At 44.7% G+C, this 27,134-nt stretch overlaps 1 protein-coding gene across 2 annotated transcripts in view; it reads left to right on the top strand.

Annotated features, from left to right (window-relative positions):
• Positions 1 to 3,840: 3,840 nt before the first annotated feature.
• The window catches only part of paxip1 (PAX interacting (with transcription-activation domain) protein 1), a 31,290-nt gene continuing 7,996 nt past the window's right edge, over positions 3,841 to 27,134 (top strand). The window contains exons 1-9 of one of the 2 annotated variants that reach the window (XM_076876326.1): positions 3,841 to 4,036; positions 6,078 to 6,212; positions 6,436 to 6,479; positions 6,754 to 6,817; positions 6,935 to 7,045; positions 7,242 to 7,317; positions 7,641 to 8,162; positions 13,337 to 13,446; positions 17,064 to 17,799. In XM_076876326.1, coding sequence (XP_076732441.1) covers positions 3,956 to 4,036; positions 6,078 to 6,212; positions 6,436 to 6,479; positions 6,754 to 6,817; positions 6,935 to 7,045; positions 7,242 to 7,317; positions 7,641 to 8,162; positions 13,337 to 13,446; positions 17,064 to 17,799 — 1,879 coding nt within the window. In that variant the 5' untranslated portion in view covers positions 3,841 to 3,955. The remainder of the gene's footprint in view (positions 4,037 to 6,077; positions 6,213 to 6,435; positions 6,480 to 6,753; positions 6,818 to 6,934; positions 7,046 to 7,241; positions 7,318 to 7,640; positions 8,163 to 13,336; positions 13,447 to 17,063; positions 17,800 to 27,134) is intronic. The other variant, XM_076876327.1, reaches the window with a different exon arrangement.

The following is a 27,134-nucleotide window of genomic DNA, read 5'->3' on the forward strand; positions in this document are numbered from 1 at the left end:
ACAGAAGGAGAATGAAACAAGGAGCCACCGAAAGCCCCAAACAGTTCTTGATAACAGCGGCGGATTACGTTCATTCCTAAGATGCCAGGGACAGAGGGCGTAGCCCCAGGAGGGTCCTTCACTATAAGGATTCCACAAGAGGGCATTTCCTTGCCACACAGGAGTACACTGAGCTCCAAATAGCCAATGTAAGGGATGGCAAGCCCATTGGCAGCCCGAAGCTGTAGCCAATGACATGACTGAAGGCGTTCTTGTCCCCAAGGGGCAAAATGTGCCAAAAAGAAACTTTCTGTGATGGTGGAAACCATGGACCCAGTATCCACCAAACAAGGGACAGTTACCCCACTAATAAGCACATCCATCTTTGGACACGATGAAATTAGCCTGCCAATCCTATCTTTCTGTGAGCCAGTGAACTCCCCACCTGAACTGTGACTCTGCAGCACAGATGGCGTTAGTTTTCCGACTGGGTAGCGGGAAGATGATTGCCAACTGCGGCGTAAGGAGGGCCTGAATCAGAACCTGCTCTAGGGCGGCGTGAAGCCCGCTCCCCAGTGCACTCCCTAGCAAAGTGTCCTGGCTGCTGACACCGGCGACAAATCACCGAGCCAGCCCGTGAAGGCCGAACACTTCTTCGGGGGTTCTGTAAAGAAGCCACTGTCTCAGTGAGCTGATTTAACTGCTCTTGTTGGCGCTTTAGGAGTTCCTTTAGCTCACGCCACTCGGACTCGGGTGTACCAACAGGAGCGAACCTAGGGCTAGTGTGCACTCCACACTGAAAACCATATGCCGATGGTTGAGAATAGCCACGGTCGCGAACACCGCCTGAAAACCCTTCTCTTTCCCATCTAATTGCTTCCCCGCGCACCTCTAACAAGGTGGCAGTGGGCACACGGCGAACGTATTGTTTAAGCTCTCTGCGGAGACCACTATCAACAACATGTTCTACAAATTGGTCTCGGAGCAGCACCTCTGCGTTACGCATACCATCAGGTGCACTTTGTTTTACTTGCTCCATCAGAGCCATTAGCGCTAAGGAAAACTCCTGCAAAGTCTCTTCCTCCCGTTGTCTCCTCGAAAAGAAAGCCTGCTGCAGAGTGACATAGGACTGCGCATTGCCATACAGTTCCTTTAAAATGGTCAACACCCGAGCAGGATCCCCTCGCTCTAAATTAGGGCGAAATTTGATCTCCTCCCTTGCTTCTCCCTCTAAATGGTCAAAAATAAAGAAAGCTTGATCAGCAACAGACAGGTGCCGGGCCCGCATGCATGCTTGAACCTCTTCGGCCCATTCAGCTATATTGATGCCTGTTCTACCATTGAACATGGGACATTTACGGTCCCTAGGCACCACCACCAGACGCTCTGTAACGGCGGCCTGGCTACCAACATTTGGTATGCAACCAGCTGGTACGAAAGAGGACGACGCGGCCCCGCCACCAGACTCGAGCACAGCGCCCCCATCCCGGCGCAATTGCTCATTATCTGCCCTTAACTGCGCTACCAAGTCTCTAAGTTGCTGCAATTCTTCCTCCATAATAAATTTTAACCCAAAAAAAAAGAGAAAATTAAATCAGCAAGGTGCTAAAATCCTATTACTCTTCCTTCTACCTGGATACTGCTGTCTTGTCTATAATCACACTCTAAAACAAATAGAGCCTTCAAACAGGTGAACTAGACTCGTTGCAAAAAAATAAAACAATTTACAAAACCAAACATCTACCTCAAACGTGCATCCTGTCGACAACGCCAAGTATGTGACCAAGTGGTCGGCGGGGTTATGCACAAAATAAATAAACTTGACAACGCCACCTAGGGGAATTACACCCCCAGGAAATATATTTAAGAAAAATAAATAAAAGGAATAAAAGAAGACCGCACAGATTCAAGGATGCACACTGAGGCAGGTTGGCTTCCAATATTAAAACAGTTTTATTTATAGAAATAAATAAAATATTATAAATAAAATATTAAAAGTCAAGATGTAGCGTCATTATTGACAGTGTCCTACAGTAAAAATAAACAATCGTGGAACTTGGACTTACCAGCAGCCGTGGAACCAAAAGAAAATCACACCAAAAGAATCACTGCAGACCACCCAGTGCTGTACAAAAGAAAGTGTGAAAGCGACCCACCACCTGAGGTCCCAGGGCCACTGGCTCGTCCTCCTTCACTGAAATAAAACACAGAAAAGTATGTTAAAAGAATAAAAGGACACTGAGCGTCAGGCTCGCTACAAATCATAAAAAGACTAAAACACGCTTTAATAAAAGAAATCACACACACACACACACACACACACACACACACACACACACACACACGGGAAAGGCTTATTCCCCACGGGTCAAACTACCACTCGTGCTGGTAATAATTATTCTCAGGCGTAGGCCGGTCTGGCTCCCCACCGGCTGAGACCGGCCACCCAGGCGATTTAGAGTCCCAGCACGACACTCGGGCAGAGAATCACTTCAGCCCGATCACAGAAGTGTGGGTACGAGCAACAGTCCAGGGTAAAATAGAACACCAGGCGAACCCAAAAAAAGGTAAGCCTACTTAATAAAAACAAGATAAGACAAAACGAGACAAGACAGCAGACTCCACCAAGGAGGAGTTCACAACAGCAACTGAGAAGGCAGTCCACTCTTCCAATTTAGGTTGGACAATTTACCATGGAGAGGTGAGTACAGCAGTGAACCCTGAAACAGATAAGTGTAACCTTAAACTCTTATAGCTATGAATGCTAATAAAAGTAGTTCTAACAGCTTACCCCAGGACCGGAGGCACTATACTCTCATTGGTGGAGATACCACGAACACCTCTCTCCGCAATGGCAGAATTAAACGGACTGCTGCGCTACAACAGGCCAGAAAAGGATATTAACACCAATTCCAGTATTCGGAGGGAATCCAAGATTAAGCGAGAGCATACCTGTAGCTGTCGTATAATCGGCTCTTGCTGATCAGTCCGTCGCAGTACGCCAGCATTTACGGCTGTATCGTACCAGAAGCTCGGGAGGAATTAATCCAACAAGACATCGGCTTAGCTTTATACAGGCTAGCGCCACCCTGCAATCAATGTGCAGGTGGGTTCCCAATTAACCCGATCACCTGATACAAGGAGCGAGTGCAGTGGAAAGAGAGCGAGGGTGGTAGAGCGAGCGAGAGAGAGAGAGAATGAGAGAAGAAAAACAACGGAAGGCGAGTAGCCCATCTGGCTACACTTGCAGAATTTTCTGTTTTTAGGTTGAGTTGTTCTTTCCTAAAAGATTTCTCGGATTTGACAGTGCCATCGCCCAACTGGTTCTTGGTCTTCCATGTGCTAATCCCCCCAGATTCCACTAACAGTGTTTAATTTAATAATATTTGTATCAATATTTTTGATATGACAGATTATTCTGTTGGCAGTGTTAAATATAGGATGAAATGAATGCTTTTATTTGGTTCTCTTAGATGAATACACCACCGCTGGTTTCCACGGTCAGGCTTTTTTTGTGTGTGTGTTTGTCGTTTTTCGAAGCATTCTATCGCATTTGTCCTAAAGTCAAATGAACCCAGCTCAGTCTGTTTGAGATAATCTGGTTACACGTTTAGATCAAAACAATAACCTTTACGTCACAGGGGGTTATGTGTCTATTTGAAAACATATTTGTAAATTCCCGTCGCCGTTATTCTGTTATATGGGTTCTTTTACCCCAGTAATATTTACGATAAACTACATTTAGCGATGCAATGTTTAGAGAGTTATGAAAAACAAAGCGACTGAATACATTAGTGTTGATTTGCGACAGACCCCCCTCAGCAAGCACATAATGCTGCAGTCCAAGGCGCGCTAAGCGATTTGGCGCTAGTGTGTGTCCGGTGTTCTGTAATCAGCTGCTGCAGCGCAGACACTTTCCACTTTGAGCTTCTGGCTGTTTTTGAATCATACAGTGCCGTGACCTTCATGGCCAGTCATGTCTGAAGAAGAGATCAAGGTTTCCGATGAGCTTTTCAAAGATGTCAAATTCTACGTGGTTGGGGATATTGACCAAAAGGTGAGATTCTGGACGTTAGCAGCTTTAGCCAAGTTGGTAGCCTGTGCTAACTAGCTAAAGTCATTGACTCTAAAGCAGGTGATGCAAGAGAAGCTAAGTAGTAGCTAAGTATTCGAGCTGTCTTTAGCTAACCTCTGTCAGGCCACGTAACGGTGCTTGAGACTTTCAAGTGACGCTCGCTCACTGAATAATTTGTGCAGAAGCTCCTTCAAACTGCACTTTCACGCAGCCCTTTAGCACTAGCTGCGAGTTTTGCATGTTAGCTGCTAGCTCCTAGCTTGCGGTTTGTGAGGCTAAGGCTTGCTGCTGCCGCTTGTTAGCATTATTTTCTAAACGATTAGCCTCAGTAATATTGCTTGGAACTTCTGATAAGCAGTGAAACGCTGCACTGCCGGTGTATTGTGTTACTTTTCATCAACCTATGACTGTCAGCATCTTGCTCAGTTATTCGCCCATTACTGCGCATGTGTCCACAATTCCACTCGTTGGTACTGAACACCTGTGGTAAAGAGCTGTCCTTCTTGTCAAATGGCATTATCCAGACGCTTTGAGTCTGCACCGAGAACAAACAATACAATTATCATTTACAGTCTTCTCGTGGATTGATGTCTTATTGGGATTGCTCCAAGCTAAACCTCACATTCTAAAAGCTGGTGGGTCGTGTTGAAGTCTGGCTGCGGTTAAAGGCTGAGTTACACTTATTCGGAGCAGAGAGGTGTGGTGGACAGTGCCGTGTCTTCCTTTAGAATGCAGTCGTGCACGGTGGGAGAGATGGAAAAAAAAAAAAAAAAAAAAAAGTATTTCAGTTTTTGTTATATCAGTCACTGAAAAAATGACAGTAACCAGCTCCGTCTTTGTCTGTTAAGGCACACAGGTAATAATTGTAATATTATTATCAAACATGCTGTTATTAACACTAGATTTGGGTGGAGCACAGGGCTTCTCATCTTTTTCATCTCTTAAATGATCAGTTGTTAGTGCTTCATGCAGTCCAGGTTAAGGGATGTGACAGGCCAATTTTCAGCCAGTGAGAAGGGGCTTTAACGGCGGTTTAGTCTTGAACATTGCATTGAACGATTATATTTTTGTACACATTTACAGTCACGATAATATGCTGACATTTACACCATAAACCAGCAAGGTTTTTGGTCTGCCAGCAACAGATCTGACACTGCTGTCTCTTAAGGGATCATGTCCTGATCAGAATGTGTGGAAATGGTTCCAGTGATAAAAATAGGCATCAAGATATAAATGAAATGTCTCAAATCTTTGATGCAAAGTTTAATTGAAGCATTACAGCCTTTGAAATCCACTAGTCATAATTTTGTTTGTCAGGGATGGGCCTTCTCAGATAAGTGCTCACGCTGCCAGATAGTTGCCACAAGCGTCAGCTTAAACAATGCTCCTTTGCCAATAAGACTTCCTCATTAAAATGTTGGAGGTTGCCCTGAATCGGTGCCTGGGTGAAGGTAGTTTGAAGTTGTCTCTCAGACTCTGTGCTCCTCCTCCAAAGAATGATGACTATTAGTCTTCAGTTTTCATAACGTGGACATTGTCCAAAGCTGGTGTGGATAGACTTTAAGGTCTTGGACTTAGCTGGCAGTACTTGTTCTGCTAAGCAACAAAGGTGAGCTACAATAAAACCAAGTGTCCATTTAGTCTCTTTGCAGTCAGAGATGTAGGAGTTTCCACCTGTCTGACTGAGAGTGAGCTGAGACTGCTGACTGACACTGAGGAAGCCAACAACAGCAGCCTGCCTTCAGAGAAACACTAGATCAAAGCTCTCTGGTTAGCAGCAACTGAGCTTTCATAATCACTGATACTCTCACATGGATGATAAAGAAATCACAAGATATACTTGCACAAGACTTTAGTTGGAAACACTGTGCTCAGAGCATCTACAGTTTATTAAGAATGTCAGTATTTGTATTTATCCTTCTGACCTATTTAGTTCAAAATAACTTTGTGAACTTGTGGCTCCCACAGCGTCTGTGTTAGTTAGTTAAATTGATGTAACTGGAATTCTGTGCTCGTACTCCAGGTGGTGCAGCTGCTAAAAGCAGGAAAAGCAAAGGAGGTGTCCTACAATGCTCTGGCCACTCACATCATTGCAGAGGATGGGGACAACCCTGAGGTGGGCGAGTCAAGAGAGGTTTTTGACCTTCCTGTTGTCAAGGTAAGGGTTGTGTTACAACATACTCACTACTCCAAGTTTTTCTGTTTCTCACTTGATTCTGTAACAGCATAACTTTTGAGACAGCTCTAGCTCCTCTGCCATAAAGTTGTCATACAGCAGTATTTTTTCTGCCTGATCATTTATGCATTCTGGTTGAATCTGTACCAGCAGCTTACAGACACGCTGTCAGCCTTTGACTTACAGTTCTGCTCATGTTTTTCAGCCATCCTGGGTCATTCTGTCGGTCCGATGTGGAGACCTGTTACCGTATCCTTCCACTGTCCAGACCAGCGCAGCTCAGACTGCTGTTTGCCAATACATAAATCTATATTAATTCATTGATTGGTACTGAAGGGTAATAACTAGACCTATGAAAAACAAAAACAGTTCACATCAATGTGAGCATCAGCTAATGGTCAAATCCTTTTTTTAAACCTCAGTCTGTTCCTACAGACTGATGTAACCACGTTGGTAATAACAAATTGTCAAATAACAGTGGCTTCTCCCTTTCTTACTTTTTCCATAACCAAGAACGCCACAGAGTTACTGGCTTCTCGCCAGAATCGGGGCAGATATTCTTTGGTGTCACAGCTTGTCTTCCCAGAGTAAGTGTGTGTGTGTGTGTGTGTGTGTGTGTGTGAGAGGGCTTACTATCAGGTGTGTGTGTTTGGTGTTATTGCACTCTGAAAAATGTGAAGCTTGTTTGTTGTGTTTGTACGCAGCTTCCTGATGATCTCAATGCTCTGTGGGCTTACATAACCTTTTATGGAGGAGAATGCCAGCTTAACCTAAACAAGAAGGTCACTCATTTAGTATTGAAGGAACCTAAAGGGGTGAGTGTGCGCTCCATGGAGCTGAGTCTAAACTAGCTTTTTGCCACAGTTCATTCTTTGCCATCGGTGCTGATACGGTGTTAGCGGCTACTTTCTTCTTGGCACAAAGTCATATCTGACTTTTTCATAGGTTCACTTATTTGTTTTCACTACAGATGGTGTTTGATTGCATATACATATATATATTTGTCTCCAGGCTAAATTTGAGTGTGCCCTGAAGCACTCCGGCATCAAGATTGTCACCCCTGACTGGATCACAGATTCTGTTAAAGGTAACATCAGTGCAGGCAGTCTAATGATGCGTTTTATCAAGTTGTTGTTCTCTTAAAGGCAAGTTGTTAATTATCAGTTCTTCAAACTGTATTTTTCTGTTTAACATTGTATGTTCAACTGAATATCTTTGGTTTTGGACTAAATTACTGAGAAACGGGCATTTTCACTATTTTTGTTGCAAAAAGAAAGTGTATGCCTGTATCAGTTCATTTTCCTTATTCAACTTTAATAATGTATAAATTCTGACCAATAATGGAGCTGCTAGTAATCATTGTCAGACAGAAGATCTGTAATAACCTGTCCCTCTCTTCACCATTTAAAGATAAAGCCAGGAAGGAGGAGGCACTCTATCACCCCAGACTCACATATGTGGAGCCAGAGGAAGAGGAGGAGAGTGAAGCAGAGTCATACAACCGTCATTCTGATGGAAGCTACAGCCCCCAGCGATCCCGGCTGTCCAGTGGTGGCTCATCAGATGAGGAGTCCAGCCCCCGCAGACGACCGGGACCCAAAAGACTGAATTCTGTCTCCCCGACCTCTCCACGCAAACCCGAGCGCCGCAGCGAACGGATGTTTGATGATTCTGACGACGACTCTTCCACAGAGAAGGAGGGCACCAACCTCAACTGGACGCCGGCTGAGGTGGTCACCCCAGCTCCCCCTATTACAACCGGTACAGCCAGGCGTCGGAGTGGGCCACCCGGCATCAAAGACCCAGTGTCGTCCACAGGCAGTGGGCTGATCAACCTATGTGCGAATGTGCCTCCTGTGCCCGGTAGTGGCGGTGCCGTGCCTGCAGAGGCTCGCTCCGCTGCTGCCGCCATCGCTCACTCCGCACAGCAAGGTAGGTTTTTAAAAGCTTCGTTTGCTGCTCAGGCCTGCATTAGATTCTCTTGCACACTGTGTGTTGAGAAATGTCAGATAGTATGGGAAGTATTTGTGGAAACAAAAATGAATGCAACACTGTTAAGCCACTATAATGCATCATGTGCGCAACAGAGAGAGCATTGGATTTGTGCCAACATAAACAGCTGTAAAGTGAGAGACCTCTGGCTCATATAAATCAGGTTAATTCAGTTTCACTTGTAACACCAAATCACAACAACAGTCTCCTCAAGGCAGCAATTAATGATTTGGGCCTAAAGATTTGCTTTGTGGCGACCTGGTAACCACCAGTCACAGGGAAAACCAGTCCTCCCTGACAAGTCAGTTAGTGGTGGTTAGAAGCTGGTGGCAGCCGCTATGGAATCGATTCCTAAAACTCCATTCGTGCTGGACCTGTCAGGGATTCCTGGCAACCACACGTTGATGGGGAAAAGTGCGTATTCTGTGAATGGGTGTTGCCAATCATTAGCAGGAAATTGTTTGCAGAGAGGTGTATACGGTGCTGCCCAAAGCACTGCATATTCAGTTGTTTCACTGAGAATAGGTCCTATAAATGAGTGCAGTTTAAAGTATAAGAATTTCTTTTATTATGAAAATAATGTTTTGCATTGAAGAAAAGTTGCGTTTTTTGTTTGTTTGTAAATGGACTGGTTCTTATGTATCACTTTTCTACTTTACTTGAACACTCAAAATACTCACGCACTTGCCTCATTCACCCATTCACACAAGAACCTTTTCTATGATTTTACCATCTCAGCGCTTTCTATCATCTATCTTACCTCCTGAGCTACAAAAAGCCCAAGCTTACTGCACCTGGTATTCCCAGGCAGTCTCCCATCCAAGTACCGTATTTTCACGACCATAAGGCGCACTTAAAAGTCTTAGATTTTCTTCAAAAAGTACGGCGCGCCCTATAGCGCAGTGCGCCCTGTGTGTTGTAAGGAGGACGTAGTAGAGAACACCATGAGAACGCTAAAGGGTGAAGTGTGGGCGCAACCCTGAAAATGGCAAAGAGACACGCTTATGAAGCACAGTTTAAACTGAAGGCCATCAGCTACGCGGAGGAACATGGAAATCGAGCAGCGGCGAGAGAATTTAAGATTAACGAATCGATGGTTCGCAAATGGAGGAAGCTAGAAAACGAGCTCCGGCAGGTCAAAACGCAGCTGAGTTTCCGCGGACATAAGGCGAGGTGGCCCGAGTTGGAGGAAAGACTCAAGCGGTGGATCATCGAGCAAAGAACGAGCGGGAGAAGCGTTTCGATGGTCACCATTCGGCTAAAAGCAGTTTCACTTTCACTTTTTATGAAACGGTGCCATTTTTCCATCCGGACCAGGACTACGGTAGCGCAGCAACTTCCAGCGGATTATAAGGAAAAGCTGGCCATCTTCCGCTCCTACTGCAGCAAACACATCGGCGACAAAAACATCCAGCCCAGCCACATCACAAACATGGACGAGGTCCCGCTCACTTTTGACATCCCGGTGAGTCACACTGTAGAGAAGAAGGGGACCAGCACGGTAGCGATACGCACAACGGGGTATGAAAAGTCTTCTGTCACTGTTGTGCTTGGCTGCCATGCTAATGGACAGAAACTGCCGCCTATGGTGATTTTTAAGCGAAAGACTTTGCCTAAAGAGAAGTTTCCAGCAGGAATCATCATTAAGGCAAATGAAAAGGGCTGGATGGATGAGGAAATGATGAAAGAGTGGCTGAGGGAGGTGTATGTAAGGAGACCAGGTGGTTTTTTCCACGCATCACCATCGCTCTTAATCTGTGACTCTATGCGTGCCCATCTCACAGCCAATGTGAAAAAAACTAGTGAAACAAATGAACTGTGAGCTTGCTGTCATTCCGGGAGGCCTGACAAAGGAGCTCAAACCGCCGGGCATCGGTGTGAACCGGCCGTTCAAAGTAAGGCTGCGAGCGGCCTGGGAGCGATGGATGACCGATGGAGACCAGTTTCACCAAGAGTGGAAGGCAGCGCCGGGCGAGTTACGCCACAATTTGCCAATGGATTGTAGATGCTTGGGCTAACATGTCTGCTGGCACTGTTGTTCGAGCTTTCGCAAAAGCCGGCATCATTTCCGAGGAGCCGCATGGCACGGAAAGTGACTCTGACAGTGAAGAAAGTGAACCTGGCATGTTTGATGGAGATTTAGCGCAGCTGTTCAATTCAGACACAGAGGATGAGGACTTCGATGGGTTTGATTGATGATAAAAATGTGAGTACCAAACTTCGTTTTGCTCCTGCTTTATTTTTAAATACGCACACTTGTATGCTTGTGTGTTGTTGATGATGACGATTACTGGTAATAAAAATGTGAGTAAGGTACCGAACTCAGGTTTGCTCCCGCTTTATTTTTAAATACGCATACGGTACTTGTATGCGCCCTATGATCCAGTGCGCCTTATGTGTGTGTTAAATACAGTAATGGCACACATAACTGAGACTGCGCCTTTTAGTACAGTGCGTCTTATGGTCGTGAAAATACGGTACTAGGAGATTCAGCAGGTCACCCTTGGAAAGAAATTGCAAGTCGGAATTAGCCAAGAAAACTGCAGTTGGTCACTGAGCATTTCTCTAAATAAAACTTAGACATATATGTCTGAAAACATAGAAAATTCGCTGATGCTGAGGTGAGTACAGTGAGCTCACAGGACTTAGTGCGCTGGGAGAGCAGCCAGCAGAGCCAAACTCAGTGTTGTTTAGATTTTGTTTACATGTACGTTCTCTCTCACACACACACAAACACACACTCTCTCTCTCTTTCCAGTCTACTCAAATTCAAATTTTATTTGTCACGTACACAGTCATACACAGTACGATATGTAGTGAAATGCTTGGACAACTGCTTGTGACCTAAAGAAAACAAAAAAGGAAAAGGCTATGAATAAGATAGGAAATAAATATGAAAAATTAAAAAGGGTAAATTTAACTAGGAAGGAATAAAATATAAATTAAGGTTAAAAATGAAATAACTGTACAACACAAATTAGAATGAAGGGTAAATTTAACTGGGAAGAATAAGATAAAATATATAAATTAAAGTTGAAAATAAAATAACTGTACAACAAAATACACAATACACAATATAGAACTATATAAGAATGTATGAAGAAATATAAATAAATATATACACAATAACAGCAGCATATACACAATAACAGCAGCGTGATTTAAGTAATGAAGTGAAACAATGTCCAGAAAGTCCAGTGTGTGTAAGAACTGTATGTGTGGGTCAGTACTGTGTGGTGGTGTGATTGAGAGACCGTATCGCCTGCGGGAAGAAGCTCCTCCTCAGTCTCTCTGTGTTGGTCTTCAGGGAGCGGAATCGCTTTCCTGACCTCAGCAGAGAGAACAGTCTGTTGTTGGGATGGCTGAGGTCCTTCACGATCTTCCTGGCCTTGGTCCAGCACCGCCTGCTGTAGATTGAGTGCAGGTCAGGGAGCTCGGAGCGGATGGTGCGCTCAGCTGACCGCACAACCCTCTGTAGAGCTCGTCTGTCCTGCATGGTGCTGTTCCCGAACCAGGTTAAGATGTTTCCCGTCAGGATGCTCTCTATGGTGCAGGAGTAAAAGTTCCTGAGCACCTTGGAGGGCAGTTGGAAGTCTCTCAAGCGTCTGAGGTGGTAGAGACGCTGTCGGGCCTTTTTCACCACGGTGTTGATGTGACAGGACCATGACAGGTCCTGCGTGATGTGAACTCCGAGGTATTTGAAGCTGTCCACTCTCTCCACTGGGCACTCGTTGATGACGGGGGTCTGGTAGTTCCTCTCCTGCTTAGTGCTGAAGTCCACTATCAGCTCCTTTGTCTTACTGACGTTTAGAAGGAGGTTGTTCCTCTGGCACCAGTTCTCCAGATTCCTAATCTCCTTCAGGTAGGCCGTCTCGTTGTTATCAGAGATCAGGCCCACCACGACGGTGTCGTCAGCAAACTTGATGATGGTGGTGGAGCTGGTAGTGGCCACGCAGTCATATGTGTACAAAGAGTACAGCAGGGGGCTCAGAACACACCCCTGGGGGGCTCCAGTGCTGAGAGTGGTGGAGGCTGAGACATGTCCGCCCATCCTTACTGCCTGTGGTCTGCCAGTTAGGAAGTTGGAGATCCACTGACACATAGATGAGCTGAGTCCCAGATGCTCCAGCTTGGTGGTGAATGTGGAGGGAATTATGGTGTTAAATGCAGAGCTGTAGTCTATGAAGAGCATTTTAACATAATTCCCCCTTCTAGTGTCCGAGTGAGTGATGTGTGGAGGAGATGAGAGATGGCATCGTCTGTGGAACGATTTGGATGGTAAGCGAACTGTAGTGGGTCCAGTGTGTCTGGTAGTGAAGAAATGATGAAGTCTCTGACCAGGCGTTCAAAGCACTTCATCACTACTGAGGTGAGGGCTACAGGGCGATAGTCATTGAGAGAAGCAGGGTGGGGTTTCTTCGGGACAGGAACAATGATGGACTCTTTGAAGCATGTGGGGATCACCGACTGAGATAAAGAGATGTTGAATATCTCAGTGAACACAGGAGCTAGCTGGTATGCGCAGTCTCTTAGGATACGACCTGGGATGCCGTCTGGTCCTGCTGCTTTCCTGGTGTTCACTCTCTTGAAGGCTCTCCTTACTTCATGCTCGGAGATGACGAGCACGTTTCCGGTGCTGGCAGTATCTTCCTGTCTGCAGCCGTTAGCGCCGCTAACACTAGCATCGTTGGAGACCTTAGCTGCAGCCTCGAAGCAAGCATAGAAAGTGTTCAGCTCGTCTGCCAGAGTCACGGCCGCGTTCGTCATACCGGTTGTTGGTGCTTTATAGTCCGTTATTGTCCTTAGTCCCCGCCACAGGCTCCTAGAGTCACTCTGTTGGAGTTGTGACTCTAGTTTCCTCCCGTAGCGCTGCTTCGCCTCTTTCACCGCCCTCCGCACGTTATATGATGCGGCTTTGTACGGGTCCATGTCCCCCGTCATGAGTCCCTCTTCAGTTCTGCGCTCTTCAGTTCTGCACTGTCCAATAAAAGTGAAAAATGCCCAGGACATTCTAATGATGTTTTTCTTTGAGCACAATGTATTAAATTGTATGATTTCTGTTTTGTTACTCCTGATGCAATATGATGAAGATGCTACTTCTCTCGCCTCTTCAGGTGTATCTGTTCCAGAGAGCATGTCAGGGTGGAGCCCGGCTGTTAGAACGCTCCGCAACATCACCAACAACTCCGACATGCAGCCTGCCAATCGAGCAGCCAGCGTTCATGTAAGAAACACAGCCTGCTTCCACTGAGCACCAGCACTTCTCACATTGGCTAGAAAGGAAACGATGCTAAAGGAGTGTGCTTTGAGTGGTTATTTGTTTTCTGTGTTTATTGGTTCTGTTTCACATTTTCAATCATTACTTTTGCACTGCGACAGTGACACACATGCTGTTGAAGAAAGTAAGAGCGCGGGCAGTAGCTATTACAGACAGGGCCGTGAACCTTAAGAGTTGTACAGTTGTTAGAACAGCATAGATGGAATATTTGGATAGTACTGCAAAGTGGGAGCACAGGGTGCGTAGAAGATTTCATTGAGATATTCACTGTGTCTTGGGTGGTGAGTTATGCTGAGTCGATGGATGCTCCATGAGACTGCACACGTCAACTCACATTTGAATCTCAATCGTGATGTGACTTCCCACGGTTAATCTGATCAACCGATACAAAAAAATGAATGTTCTATCAAATAGAATGAGAAGCAAATCTAGCACTCCCTAAATCCCAACAACACAGCTGCATATAGCATATCCAGTCACAGCTGTTCCTGCCCGCGTAGCTCGAAGTTTGCTGGATGTAGTCCGAATGAGTAGCACTACATTAAAATACAGACGGAAACAAAAATCAGAAGAAGAGCCTGTGTGTCTTCTAATCTACATGCACATTAGGTTAACGGGGGTTCTAAGCTGGCTGTAGGCATTTTTACTAGTGGCCAATACGGGTAACACACTTCTGACCAAATTCTGTATGTATAAGTTGAACTTGGCTTCCAAATCCAATTGTTCTCAACTTGTCTGGCTTCAGGACGCACCACCATCACCTCTTAACGATAAGCCGTGACCCAGATTTTCAGATTCAGAAATTTGGTGAATGAAAATATTGTGCGGTTTGAATCTGAGATGGTAGATCATAATATCACAGTATGACAATACAAAAAAACACACTTTTGGGTTGCAACCCACCCGTTGAGAATCACTGGTGTAGAAATCAGTGGAAAGGCAGCTTCTTCTATGTGCCCCGCAATCACCTTATGATCCAATAAAGACTTCAGGTCTTGAATGGGCAGAACAGTTAGGAGCATGCAGTGTTAAAAAACATTAAAAAAAATCAAGCATGAAGCGCACATTCAGTTTCACTTCTACTCTTTGGATTTTCACTGTTCTTTGTGGCTGGCTGACAGACTAACTACAGCGCAAGCAAGAGTTGTCCACAGACTGGAATGCATGTATTGTACACTGCCTCCAACGACAGCAGAGCTCTCTGCAGACAAATGGTCTGACTGCAGCAGAGCAGACTATAAACTCAACCTCTGCTGGACTATAAATCCCGCTTTATTAGTTTTTCATTCAGATCTTCAGCTGCACTTGTAATATTTGGTTTGAAATATGTTACGGTGACATAAGGCTTACATACCATTGGGGGATGGTGACCAAGTCTTTTTATGTAGAGGCTGTAATCATGTCATGTACATGTATAAATAGTTATGTTCAGTGATGGGAATAACCCCATTACTTTTTTCAGTAACAAGTAATCTAACTAATTACTATTTCTATCGTTACAACGCCGTTACCGTTACTAACAAGAAAATGCGGTCGCGTTACTGTTTTTCAACGGACAGTTGAAGCTGTGTTCAGCTTACCGCACCTTATATCAGTTGCACGGAAGTAGCTGTAAGTAATCTGGGCGCTACAGCTTTAAAGCAGCTGCGCGCTCCCGCGGGAAACAATAACTTTTTGGCACAACACCTGGAGCTCAGGGGGCAAAACAATGGCAGGAGTGCTGCTGTTTGACTGAGGAAGAATAAAGTAGTCGTGGTAAGCCAATCACATGACCACTTCAAGATCACAAAGCAACAAGGTGATATGTACCAGTTTTTAAATTGTGTTGATAGGCCACGTAAAACCAGGGTCATAATAAACAATCCGGTCTTTAAATCTGACGTCATTAGCCGTGCCTGGGCCCAAACTCTGCTGCAGGTCCGTAAGTTCAACGATCACTGCGGCATCACTGACAGTTAAAAACTGTCTAAATCCTTTCATCTGTAATAAAATGATCAGCGTTCTGCTCTACCAGGTGTAACAATTAGGTTTAACATCCATGAAAACGGAATTTATGAAATTTAACGGAGTTAGAAGTTAGCAGGAAGTTGGCTCGCTAGTTTGCATCTAAATATAATATACCATGTTCTGACTGAGGGATTTATGAAACAAGTTAAGACGTACAGCTCTGCTATCATTTCCGACATAAGTGAAGACAGGAAAGTAAACAGCAGGGACATTTGTAGGGTTACTGAAGTTTGGCTAGCTGGTATATAATGATGTGCTACGTGGTCGCTAGTGACACAGCTATGTTAGCTGGAGGATAAATACTAACTTTTATAGTTTTGTGTTGTGTGTCAGAACAATGAGGTGACTGCTGTCTCCAGGTAAAAACAGGAGGAGTGACACACCTGCTGCTGTCAGACCTGCAGCTAGAGCAGGGCGATATGACCAAAAATATTTATCACTCTATATACATTTGAAAATTTGCGATAACGATATAACTGACGATATAATTGACACTAGACAAAATACTTTACAACTCCACAACTTTATTAGTGCAAAAAACCATCAATGTATTTTCTCTTAAACAAGCAGCTGTTTTTTATTTTATGTGCATTAAAGTTATATAAAAACGTAACAGTGCAAATTCCTCGCTGACAGTTTACCCAAAAGGCATTTCCAGTGGAAACTGGCCGACATATCCTCAGCATAACCATGTAGAATATCCACAAAACCTAAAAAGAGCTTATACACACACAGTACGGTAATATTATGTTGAAGCAGAGTACGTATCACTTCGCGAGGCTCCGCCTACGATAGCCGTAAAGCTCCAACAATCCATCAAGCGGTGCGGCTTCGTAGCTTAGCAAAGTCGTACTGAAACATTTGACAGATTTTCGAGCGCCGTGCACATAAAATCGTTTCGAGGTCAGTAAACACAACCAGAGTTCATACATAAGGCACACGGGATTAGTTACTAACTTAGTTACTTTTTTGAAGAAGTAACTAGTAACTATAAATAATTACTTTTTCAAAGTAACTTGCCCAACACTGGTTATGTTATCATCAAGACAAAGTAAAAAGAAGAGACTTAATCTCATACAACTGTCTTTAAATCGGAGAATAAAAATAAACAAGATTTTTGGAAATAAGTTTTGGGACTAAACAAACTATAAAGACACAGGAACAATAGGAGCTCTGAGCTGTCTCAGATAAGCAGCAAGCAGGTCAGCCAAGATGAAGGTACTTCACCTCATTTTTCTGGAGGTGACTGCTGTTGTGATTTGGCATTGTTTAAATAAAATTGAAATAAATGTTTTGATCTGCGTCAGACAAACACAGTCGCCAGTTTGTCCAAGAGACTGTCAGTGAATGACAGGCTTCTGGAGAACACAAAGTTGTGTGGAAAGTCTGACTCTAGACAACCTGACACTAGGGGCTCATGCTCCTTGGGTTGTTTCTTACAGCGGGCATGTTTCCAGATGTGCTCCTCATGCCTTTTCCTTTTGAAAACATCCTCAATTTGCTGTTCCCCCAGCAAATTCTCATTTTCTCATTTCATTTGATCATCTCTTTTGTAGATTATCCAGCCTGCTAATCAAACAAAGCCACTGGAGCAGCAGACGAATCAGAGTCATGCTCAGACCCTGAACAGCACCAATGTTCTTCTCTTCAATCAGGCCAAACTGACCAGTCAGCCCCTGACAGCCGAGCAGCAGCAATTACTACAACAGCAGCAGTCAAACCAGGCCGCTCAGCAACATCAGCAGTTATCACAGCAACCACAGCACCCCATGATGCACCTTCAGCAGCAACAACAGATGATGCAGCTACAACACCACCCACAACAACAGCCACAGGCTGCTCAGCAACAAGGGTTCCCACAGTTGCCTCTACAGCAGCAGCAGTTCCTACAACAGCAGCAGCAGCAACAAATGCACCAACAGCAGATGTTTTCCCAGCAACAGCAGCAGCATGTGTTCTCCCAGCAGCAGCTGCGACCTCAGCAGCCCTTACGGCCTGGACTACAGCAGTTGCAGCAGCAACAGCTGCTGCAACAACAGCTGCAGCAGTTGCAGCAGCAGCAAAGAATGCAGATGTTACAGCAGAATCAACAGCAGATGCACCAACAGCATCTACAACAGCAGCAGCAGCACTTCATGCAACAGCACCATCAGATGCAACAAAAGCAGCATTTGCAGAACCAGCATCAGAACCAGCAGGCCGTGCAGCAGCAGCAGACAGCTATGCTGCAGCCACCGCTCCAGCAGCCTCCTCACGTCTCCCAGCTGTTTGGACACGAGCCGGGCCAAGAAAGTGAGTGAAGTCTTGATTACTGTGGGCTAGGGTCACATTTATACTGCTAGAACTAAAGAAGGCCAGAGTGAAGCTTCCCTCATTGTATTTAAATCATCACATTAAAAAAAAAAATCATTTTCAACCCAACCATCCACGTTCAGACCTTTTTTCCACACATGGAAAAGTGTGAAAATTAAATGACTGAGAAATTACAACAGAGAAAAAATAATTTTGTTTAGACCTACTGCCCTGTAGGAGTGTGTCTGAATCTGAAGTTACAGTTTAAAAGATCAAAACATTTAAAGGTACGGGAATAATTTATTGTCGTAAAAAGAAATGTCAAACAATTAAGAGCAATGAAAAAGGGATTAGTAGTAATAGTGCAAGAATTTGAATAATTTATGAATATGCTAGATTGTTACGTTTTTAATATCAGTACAGTTGTAAGACTGCTGCAGGGCAATGTGCACGTCCAAAACGTGGGCCTTGAATATGAAAAGTATACACATGTTTTCCAAGTTATAAGAGTTAAAATAGCATTTTGTTCATTTTTGTGACTTAGAATTTCACATCAAAGTTTTCTAAGTGTCTATTGTTGCATCATTGTGTAACACAACTGGGGTGGCTGTAGCTCGGGAGGTAGAGCAGGTCATCTACTGATCGGAAGGTTAGTGGTTTGATCCCTGGCTCCCCAGGGTTTGAACAATGTTGTTTGAATTTTAGTTAGTAAACAATTAAAAGCATAGAAGGGAATGCTTGTGTGAATGTGGCATGTAGTATAAAGCGCTCCGGGAGAATAGAAAATCACTATATAAGAATCCGTCCATTTACCACAACTATATACCATTCAGATATTCACTAATTGTTTTTTGGACTTTTAATCATATTAAGTTTGTACAGGACAGTTTGGTTTTAGTTTTGTTTGTTTTTTTTTTAAATAATTTTTACTCAGACTTTTGATTTTTGATGCATCTTTCACAAATTATAGATCCTGATTCATTTCTATGGTAAGAGAAAATTTCAGGTTCTTAAGAGGGGTGAATGGGCTATTTTATTAAATTTATCTTTTTTCAGTTTAATTCAATTCAGTGGAATTTAATTTATATTGTGCAGTTGCGTCAAGGCACTTTATATTGTAAAGACCCCACAATAATACAGAGAAAAGACCCAACAGTTAAAGAACACCTTTTAAGCAAGCACTTGGCAACAGTGGGAAGGAAGAACACCGTTTGAACAGGAAGAAATTCTGGCAGAACTAGGCTCAGGGAGGTATCTGCCACGGCTGGGGGTGAGGGGAGAAACCGAAAACAAAAGAGAGCCAGAGTTTACTAAAAATGAATACAAATTCCAGAAAAGTTGGGACTTTCTTTTAATTTGAAACACTTTGAAATCACATGAGCCATTTTTTTTTTATTCACAACAAAACAAATAACATGACAAATGTTTAAACTGAGAAATTGTACACCTTCATCCAATAAATGATGATTTTGGGTCCTTCGCTCTAGTTAGCGGTGAGCACAGTGCATGTGAAGGGCCTTAAGGTGCACATCTCAGGACTGTGGGAGGAGCTGGAGTACCTGGAAAGAACCCACACAGATTCAGTGGTGGATTCAAACTCGGAACCTTCTTGCTGTGAGGGAACAACTGCTTTGGTACAATCATTGTCTATACCCAAACTTTGGCCCATAAAGTTTTTATTTCGATGTGATGGCTTGAAATGAGCCAAATATAATTTTATTAGGCCCTCAATAAAGTAGCTGCATGCTCTACCAGAAGCTGCTGCAGTCTTCAGGAAATTTAGTACAATGATTTTCCATACTTGCTCTGCTCTCTGCTATAACAACATCTAAATTGCTTAGACTCAGCTAGAGATGCTTCAGGTTCTTTGTGGTGGGCTTGTTTAAGGGCCTGACAGAATGAGTGTCACGTATAATAATGATAATAATAATAATTAATAATAGTAATAATTTATATAGCATTCTTCACAGGATAAGAACCACAAAATGCTTCACAATAATATAAAACAGATGTGCAAAAACAACCCAATCGATCATTTAGCACAAATCTAATTAAAGCCAGTCTAAATAAATGAGTCTTTAGCTTTTGTTTAACTCATTCACTGCCATTGACGTCTATAGCCGTCAATGGCAGTGAATGAGTCAATGGGTTTAACTCATTCACTGCCAATGGCTGGCAGTGAATGAGTTAAAAGAATGAATATAATCAAGGCGATGTAAAGATGGAGGCAAAGCATTCCACGTCTTCGGGGCCGCCGCTCTAAAAGACTGATTTTGATTAGCCTTTGAGATGATGATGTCAGAGATGTAGGCAGGAGCGTCACGACTCAGAGCTTTGAAAGTCAGTACTAAGATTTTTTTTTTTTTTAACGAATTCTAAAACGTACTGGAAACCAGTGTAATGAGAATAAAACCAGCTCTCTTTTTCGTGTCTTTGTTAAGAGCTTTGCAGCAGCATTCTCAAACAAAGAAAAAGGCTGTTGCAATAAGCGAGATGAAATAAAAGCATGATTAACTATTTCCAATTCAGATTTAGACAACAGGGTTCATAAATATATATATTTTTTTTAGCTGAAAGAGGCAGTTCCTAATTATCTGTCGAGAGTGTTGCTCTAGGGATATGGTAGACTCAAAAAATAACACTGAGGTACCTGAGGCTCGGCTGAACAGAGGAGCCAAGAGAACCAAGATGCTGTTTGATTACAGATATTTCGCTGTCGGGAGCAATAATTACTGTTTCGGACTTCTCTGAGTTCACCTGCAAGTAAGACTGCCACGATTAGTCGACTAGTCACGATTACGAATCGGCGACGACTAATTTAATAGTCGACGCGTCGTTTGAAGCTTTGTAAGATCCCAAAAGGTGCAGGAATAAGTAGCAGGATTTAAGAGTGTAATAGCGGACTAAAACAGAAGATGGCAGCACTGCATGTCCAGAGATGCAAGCTGGACCCCGAACCCTGAAGAAGAAGCTGTGTGCGGTAGAGCAGGGCGATATGACCAAAAATATTTATCACGATATACATTTGAAAATTTACGATAACGATATAACTGACGATATAATTGACACGAGACAAAATACTTTACAACTCCACAACTTTATTAGTGCAAAAAAAACCATCAATGTATTTTCTCTTAAACAAGCAGCTGCTTTTTATTTACAGTGGGGCAAAAAAGTATTTAGTCAGCCACCGATTGTGCAAGTTCCCCCACCTAAAATGATGACAGAGGTCAGTAATTTGCACCAGAGGTACACTTCAACTGTGAGAGACAGAATGTGAAAAAAAAAATCCATGAATCCACATGGTAGGATTTGTAAAGAATTTATTCGTAAATCAGGGTGGAAAATAAGTATTTGGTCAATAACAAAAATACAACTCAATACTTTGTAACATAACCTTTGTTGGCAATAACAGAGTCAAACGTTTACTATAGGTCTTTACCAGGTTTGCACACACAGTAGCTGGTATTTTGGCCCATTCCTCCATGCAGATCTTCTCGAGAGCAGTGATGTTTTGGGGCTGTCGCCAAGCAACACGGACTTTCAACTCCCGCCACAGATTTTCTATGGGGTTGAGGTCTGGAGACTGGCTAGGCCACTCCAGGACTTTCAAATGCTTCTTACGGAGCCACTCCTTTGTTGCCCGGGCGGTGTGTTTTGGATCATTGTCATGTTGGAAGACCCAGCCTCGTTTCATCTTCAAAGTTCTCACTGATGGAAGGAGGTTTTGGCTCAAAATCTCACGATACATGGCCCCATTCATTCTGTCCTTAACACGGATCAGTCGTCCTGTCCCCTTGGCAGAAAAACAGCCCCATAGCATGATGTTTCCACCCCCATGCTTCACAGTAGGTATGGTGTTCTTGGGATGCAACTCAGTATTCTTCTTCCTCCAAACACGACGAGTTGAGTTTATACCAAAAAGTTCTACTTTGGTTTCATCTGACCACATGACATTCTCCCAATCCTCTGCTGTATCATCCATGTGCTCTCTGGCAAACTTCAGACGGGCCTGGACATGCACTGGCTTCAGCAGCGGAACACGTCTGGCACTGCGGGATTTGATTCCCTGCCGTTGTAGTGTGTTACTGATGGTGACCTTTGTTACTTTGGTCCCAGCTCTCTGCAGGTCATTCACCAGGTCCCCCCGTGTGGTTCTGGGATCTTTGCTCACCGTTCTCATGATCATTTTGACCCCACGGGATGAGATCTTGTGTGGAGCCCCAGATCGAGGGAGATTATCAGTGGTCTTGTATGTCTTCCATTTTCTGATGATTGCTCCCACAGTTGATTTTTTTCACACCAGGCTGCTTGCCTATTGTAGATTCACTCTTCCCAGTCTGGTGCAGGTCTACAATACTTTTCCTGGTGTCCTTCGAAAGCTCTTTGGTCTTGGCCATGGCGGAGTTTGGAGTCTGACTGTTTGAGGCTGTGGACAGGTGTCTTTTATACAGATGATGAGTTCAAACAGGTGCCATTCATACAGGTAACGAGTGGGGGACAGAAAAGCTTCTTACAGAAGACGTTACAGGTCTGTGAGAGCCAGAGATTTTCCTTGTTTGAGGTGACCAAATACTTATTTTCCACCCTAATTTACGAATAAATTCTTTACAAATCCTACCATGTGGATTCATGGATTTTTTTTTTTCACATTCTGTCTCTCACAGTTGAAGTGTACCTCTGGTGCAAATTACTGACCTCTGTCATCATTTTAAGTGGGGGAACTTGCACAATCGGTGGCTGACTAAATACTTTTTTGCCCCACTGTATGCATTAAAGTTATATAAACTTTAACAGTGCAAATTCCTTGCTGACAGTTTAACCAAAAGGCATTTCCAGTGGAAACTGGCCGACGTATCCTCAGCATAACCATGTATAATATCCACAAAACTTAAAGAGGTTATACACACACAGTACGGTAATATTATGTTGAAGCACAGTACGTATCACTCCGCGAGGCTCCGCCTACGATAGCCGTAATGCTCCGACAATCCATCAAGCGGTGCGGCTTCGTAGCTTAGCAAAGTCGTACTGAAACATTTGACAGATTTTTGAGCGCCGTGTACATAAAATCGTTTCGAGGTCAGTAAACACAACCAGAGTTCATACATAAGGCACACGGGGTTATAAGGGGCTCTGTCGACTTTCAGAAAAATCAAAGGATTGATTTTAAGTGCGCCGTATTTTCCAAACAACACGGTAATAACGACGGCCCGCTAGCATGCTCTACCAAAAATAGTGTTCGGTTGTATCTGACGGACGAAAGCTAAACCAGTTCCACACCACTGAAGCTGCAGCATTTTTACAAACCAGTTCTGGTTCATCTGTTTCATTCAACGATCCGCTTTCGCTCTTCTCATTCTGTGTCACCGCCATGCTTTTTTCACCATGTGCGTATGAAAACAAAGGCACTGTGCATGCACGTTTTACCCATATTCTATCGCAATATTTCATTTTCTTAGCGTTGCCCAACATTATACTATTACCGTGAACGGTATGAAATGGCCCAGCGCTAGTGTCCGCTTTCATAGCTGTGTCCAAATTTAGTGGCTGCATCCTTCGGAGGCTGCATTTGTAGGCCGATTACGTTACAGCGACGCGGCAAAGCCTGTCCAAATCCGAAGACTCCCCTAAATGCGGCGGAATAATGCGTCCTTCATTTCCCCAGGTTTGAAGAATGGGTCGGGCGTATCCTTCGTGGCCCAACCTATCCCAGAATTCATAGCGCGGTCCAGCCAATTCCAGTTTCCAACAATGGCGGCGGCTACTTAGTTTGAATATTACTCTTATGACTGTTTCTGGGTCACAAAATAAACTTTTGACATATTTTCAGGTGAGAATGTAGCTGTGTAAACTTCAAATATCTGCTCGGTTTATCAAGACACCACATATTTGCAAAAAGTGCTCCGATGTTTTTGGAGACGTCTGTTACAGTACTTCCGGCGCCGCTCCGAGCTGGCAGCCAGTATCAGCAGCTCCGAGCTGACAGTCCTTTTTTCTCTTTAATATATGTTTCTCTGTTGTTTTGTGTTTGTTTTTGTTTCCCCCCACAATGGAGCTCAGAATTCTATCGTGTTCTTTATTACATTTTTACGGCGTCTTTGTCCGGAGAGCGCTCGGAGGTCCGACCTCCCATTGTTTACAGCAGGGATCAGCTGTTAGCCCTTGGAGCCTCCGTTGCCCTGCCTACCGCCGAGCAAGCTAACATCCCCCGCGAGGTGAGGAGGAAGAGACGTAGTTCTTGGGCCGGGACCGGGCGTCGCAGTAAAGTTAGCAGGTACCGGCCAGCGATTCCATCTATTATTATGAGGAATGTGAGATCTCTCCCCAATAAAGTAGACGAACTGGCAGCCCTTACCCGACATCAGAGGAGCTACAGGGAGTGCAGCCTGATGTGCTTCACAGAGTTTATCTATCAAAGAGACGCTATGCTGTAAGGACATTGAGCTGCTAGCAGTTAGCATGAGACCGTACTATCTACCGCGAGAGTTTACACACGTGATTATGATAGCTGTGTATGTCCCGCCCTCTGCTAGCGCTGCAGCAGCCTGTGAGGTCCTGCACACTGTAACCAGCAGACTCCAAACACAGCACCCTCAGGCCCTTTTCCTGATCTCTGGGGACTTTAATCACATCTCCCTGTCCTCCACTTTCCCCACCTTCACCCAGTATGTCACCTGCTACACCAGAGACAATAAAACATTGGACTTATTGTATGCCAACACCAAGGAGGCATACAGCTCATCACCTCTTCCTCCCCTGGGGGGCTCAGATCACAACCTGGTTCATGTCCATCCTGTGTATAAACCTCTGGTACACAGAGAACCAGTAGTGAAACGCACAGTAAGGAAATGGTCGGCAGAGACTGAAGAGGCCCTGAGGGACTGTTTCCGTTCTACTGTGTGGGACAACCTCTGCAGCCCCCTGTAGGATGACCTCAACAGCATCACAGACTGCATTACGGATTACATGAACTTCTGTGTGGACAACACCGTACCCATCAAAAAGGTACGTTGTTTTTCTAACAACAAGCCATGGATAAATCCTGAAATTAAGGCTCTCCTCAAGGAGAAGAAGAGTCTTTAGATCTGCAGACAAACAGGAGCTGAGAGTTGTTCAGAAGAAGCTGAAATGGAAGATAAGGCAAGGAAAGGAAAACTACAGGAGGAAGATGGAAGAGCAGCTGCAACAGGACAACATCAGAGGGGTTTGGAACAGCCTGAAGACAATCTCAGGACAAAAACCAACCCCCCAGGCTGCAGGAGACTTGGGGTGGGTGAATGACCTAAATAAATATTTTAATAGGTTTGATCAAACACCCACCCCTCCCACAGCATCGTCCCCCCTGCTGCAATCTCCTTCATCTTCAGGGCCTGCCTGTCCTTCATCTCAGGACTTCACACCTCTCAGCTTCACACCTCCCAGCTCCCAGTCATTACACCCACCCCCGGCTTCTGTGGACTCCAACATACACACCCCTCCCCCAAAATCCTCTCTTTCTATCTCAGCACTTCAAGTGAGGAATGAGCTTCGCAAGATCAAGGTGCGGAAGGCTGCAGGTCCAGATGGCGTCAGCTCCAGGCTCCTGAGATGCTGCGCAGATGAACTGTGTGGCATCCTAGGATATCTGTTCAACCTGAGCCTGTCACTGGGGAAAGTATCACAGCTGTGGAAGACCTCCTGTGTGGTACCGGTACCAAAGACCTCCCATCCCAAGGACCCCAGCAGCTACAGGCCGGTAGCCCTGACATCGCATCTGATGAAGACCCTCGAGAGGTTGGTTCTAAACCATCTGCGCCCCCTGGTGAGGTCTTCATTGGATCTGCTACAGTTTGCTTACCAGCCTGGCATTGGGGTGGAGGACGCCATCATCTACCTCCTGCACCGAGCTCTGACTCACCTGGAGAAGCCTGGAAGCACTGTGAGGATCATGTTCTTTGATTTCTCCAGTGCTTTCAACACAATCCAGTCACAACTTCTGAGGGACAAGCTGGAGCTATCAGGAGTGGACGACCACATGTCCCAGTGGATACTGGACTACCTCACAGGACGCCCACAGTATGTGAGGACACAGGGCTGTGTCTCTGACACGCTGGTCTGCAGTACGGGGGCCCCACACTGTGCTGGCACCGTTCCTCTTCACCCTCTACACTGCAGACTTCTCCATCAGCTCCCCACGCTGCCACCTACAGAAGTTCTCTGACGACTCTGCCATAGTCGCCTCATCACAGGTGAGGACGACTCAGAGTACAGACAGTGGACTCTGGACTTTGTGGACTGGTGTCAGCAGAACCACCTGCTGATCAACGCCGGGAAAACCAAGGAGTTGGTGGTGGACTTCCGGAGACGCAGACCCACCACACTGACAGCGGTGAACATCCAGGGAGTGGACATTGAGATAGTGGACTCTCATAGGTACCTGGGTGTTCACCTGAATAATAAACTGGACTGCAGCCACAACACTGATGCTCTTTACAGGAAGGGTCAGAGCAGACTCTACCTGCTGAGGTGGCTGAGGTCATTTGGAGTCCAGGGAGCGCTTTTAAAGACCTTCTATGACTCTGTGGTGGCATCTGTCATTTTTTACAGTGTTGTATGTTGGAGCAGCAGTTTATCAGCAGCTGAGAGGAAGAGGCTGGATAACCACATCAGGAAGGCCAGCTCTGTTCTGGGATGCACCTGGACCCAGTGCAGGTGGTGGGAGACAGAAGGACTCTGGCCAAAATAACATCTCTGATGGACAGTCTCCCAGCCCATGCATGTAAATGTTGCTGAACTGCAGAGCTGCTTCAGTGTCAGACTGATGCATCCTCGATGCATGAAGGAGCGTTTCTGCAGGTCCTTCCTCCCTGCAGCTGTCAGACTGTACAATCAGACCTGCTCCCAACAAACATAGATGTTCACATCAGCGCTGTAACTGCAAAAAGTTAACCGATTCGCACTACAACCTGGTTTGCCTCTTATCTGTAGTTATTTTTATTTAATTTAATAACTGTACAGTACTCTGTATATAGTAACCATTGTCCTCAATGTAAATATGTAAGAAAAATTGTGTATGTTTCTGCTCTGTGTCCTGCGTACTGTTTGTTTGTATATGTGTCTTTTTGGCTGCTGTTACAACCAAATTTCCCCTTGTGGGACAATTAAAGGATTATTCTATTCTATTCTTACCCACCAGCTCGATAGCTAGCTGGGGTTCGAGGCTCACTAGAGCCGGCGAGAACACCGGACTCCCGGCACATCGTTTTCAAACCCCCCGCGGTCTTTCGCTACTCAGGTTAAACATGATATATAAGTCACTTAGATAACTTAAAAATGTTATTGTTTGGCTTTTT

The sequence above is a fragment of the Maylandia zebra genome, linkage group LG18 (genome assembly GCF_041146795.1).
Source record: "Maylandia zebra isolate NMK-2024a linkage group LG18, Mzebra_GT3a, whole genome shotgun sequence".
Taxonomy (NCBI): domain Eukaryota; kingdom Metazoa; phylum Chordata; class Actinopteri; order Cichliformes; family Cichlidae; genus Maylandia; species Maylandia zebra.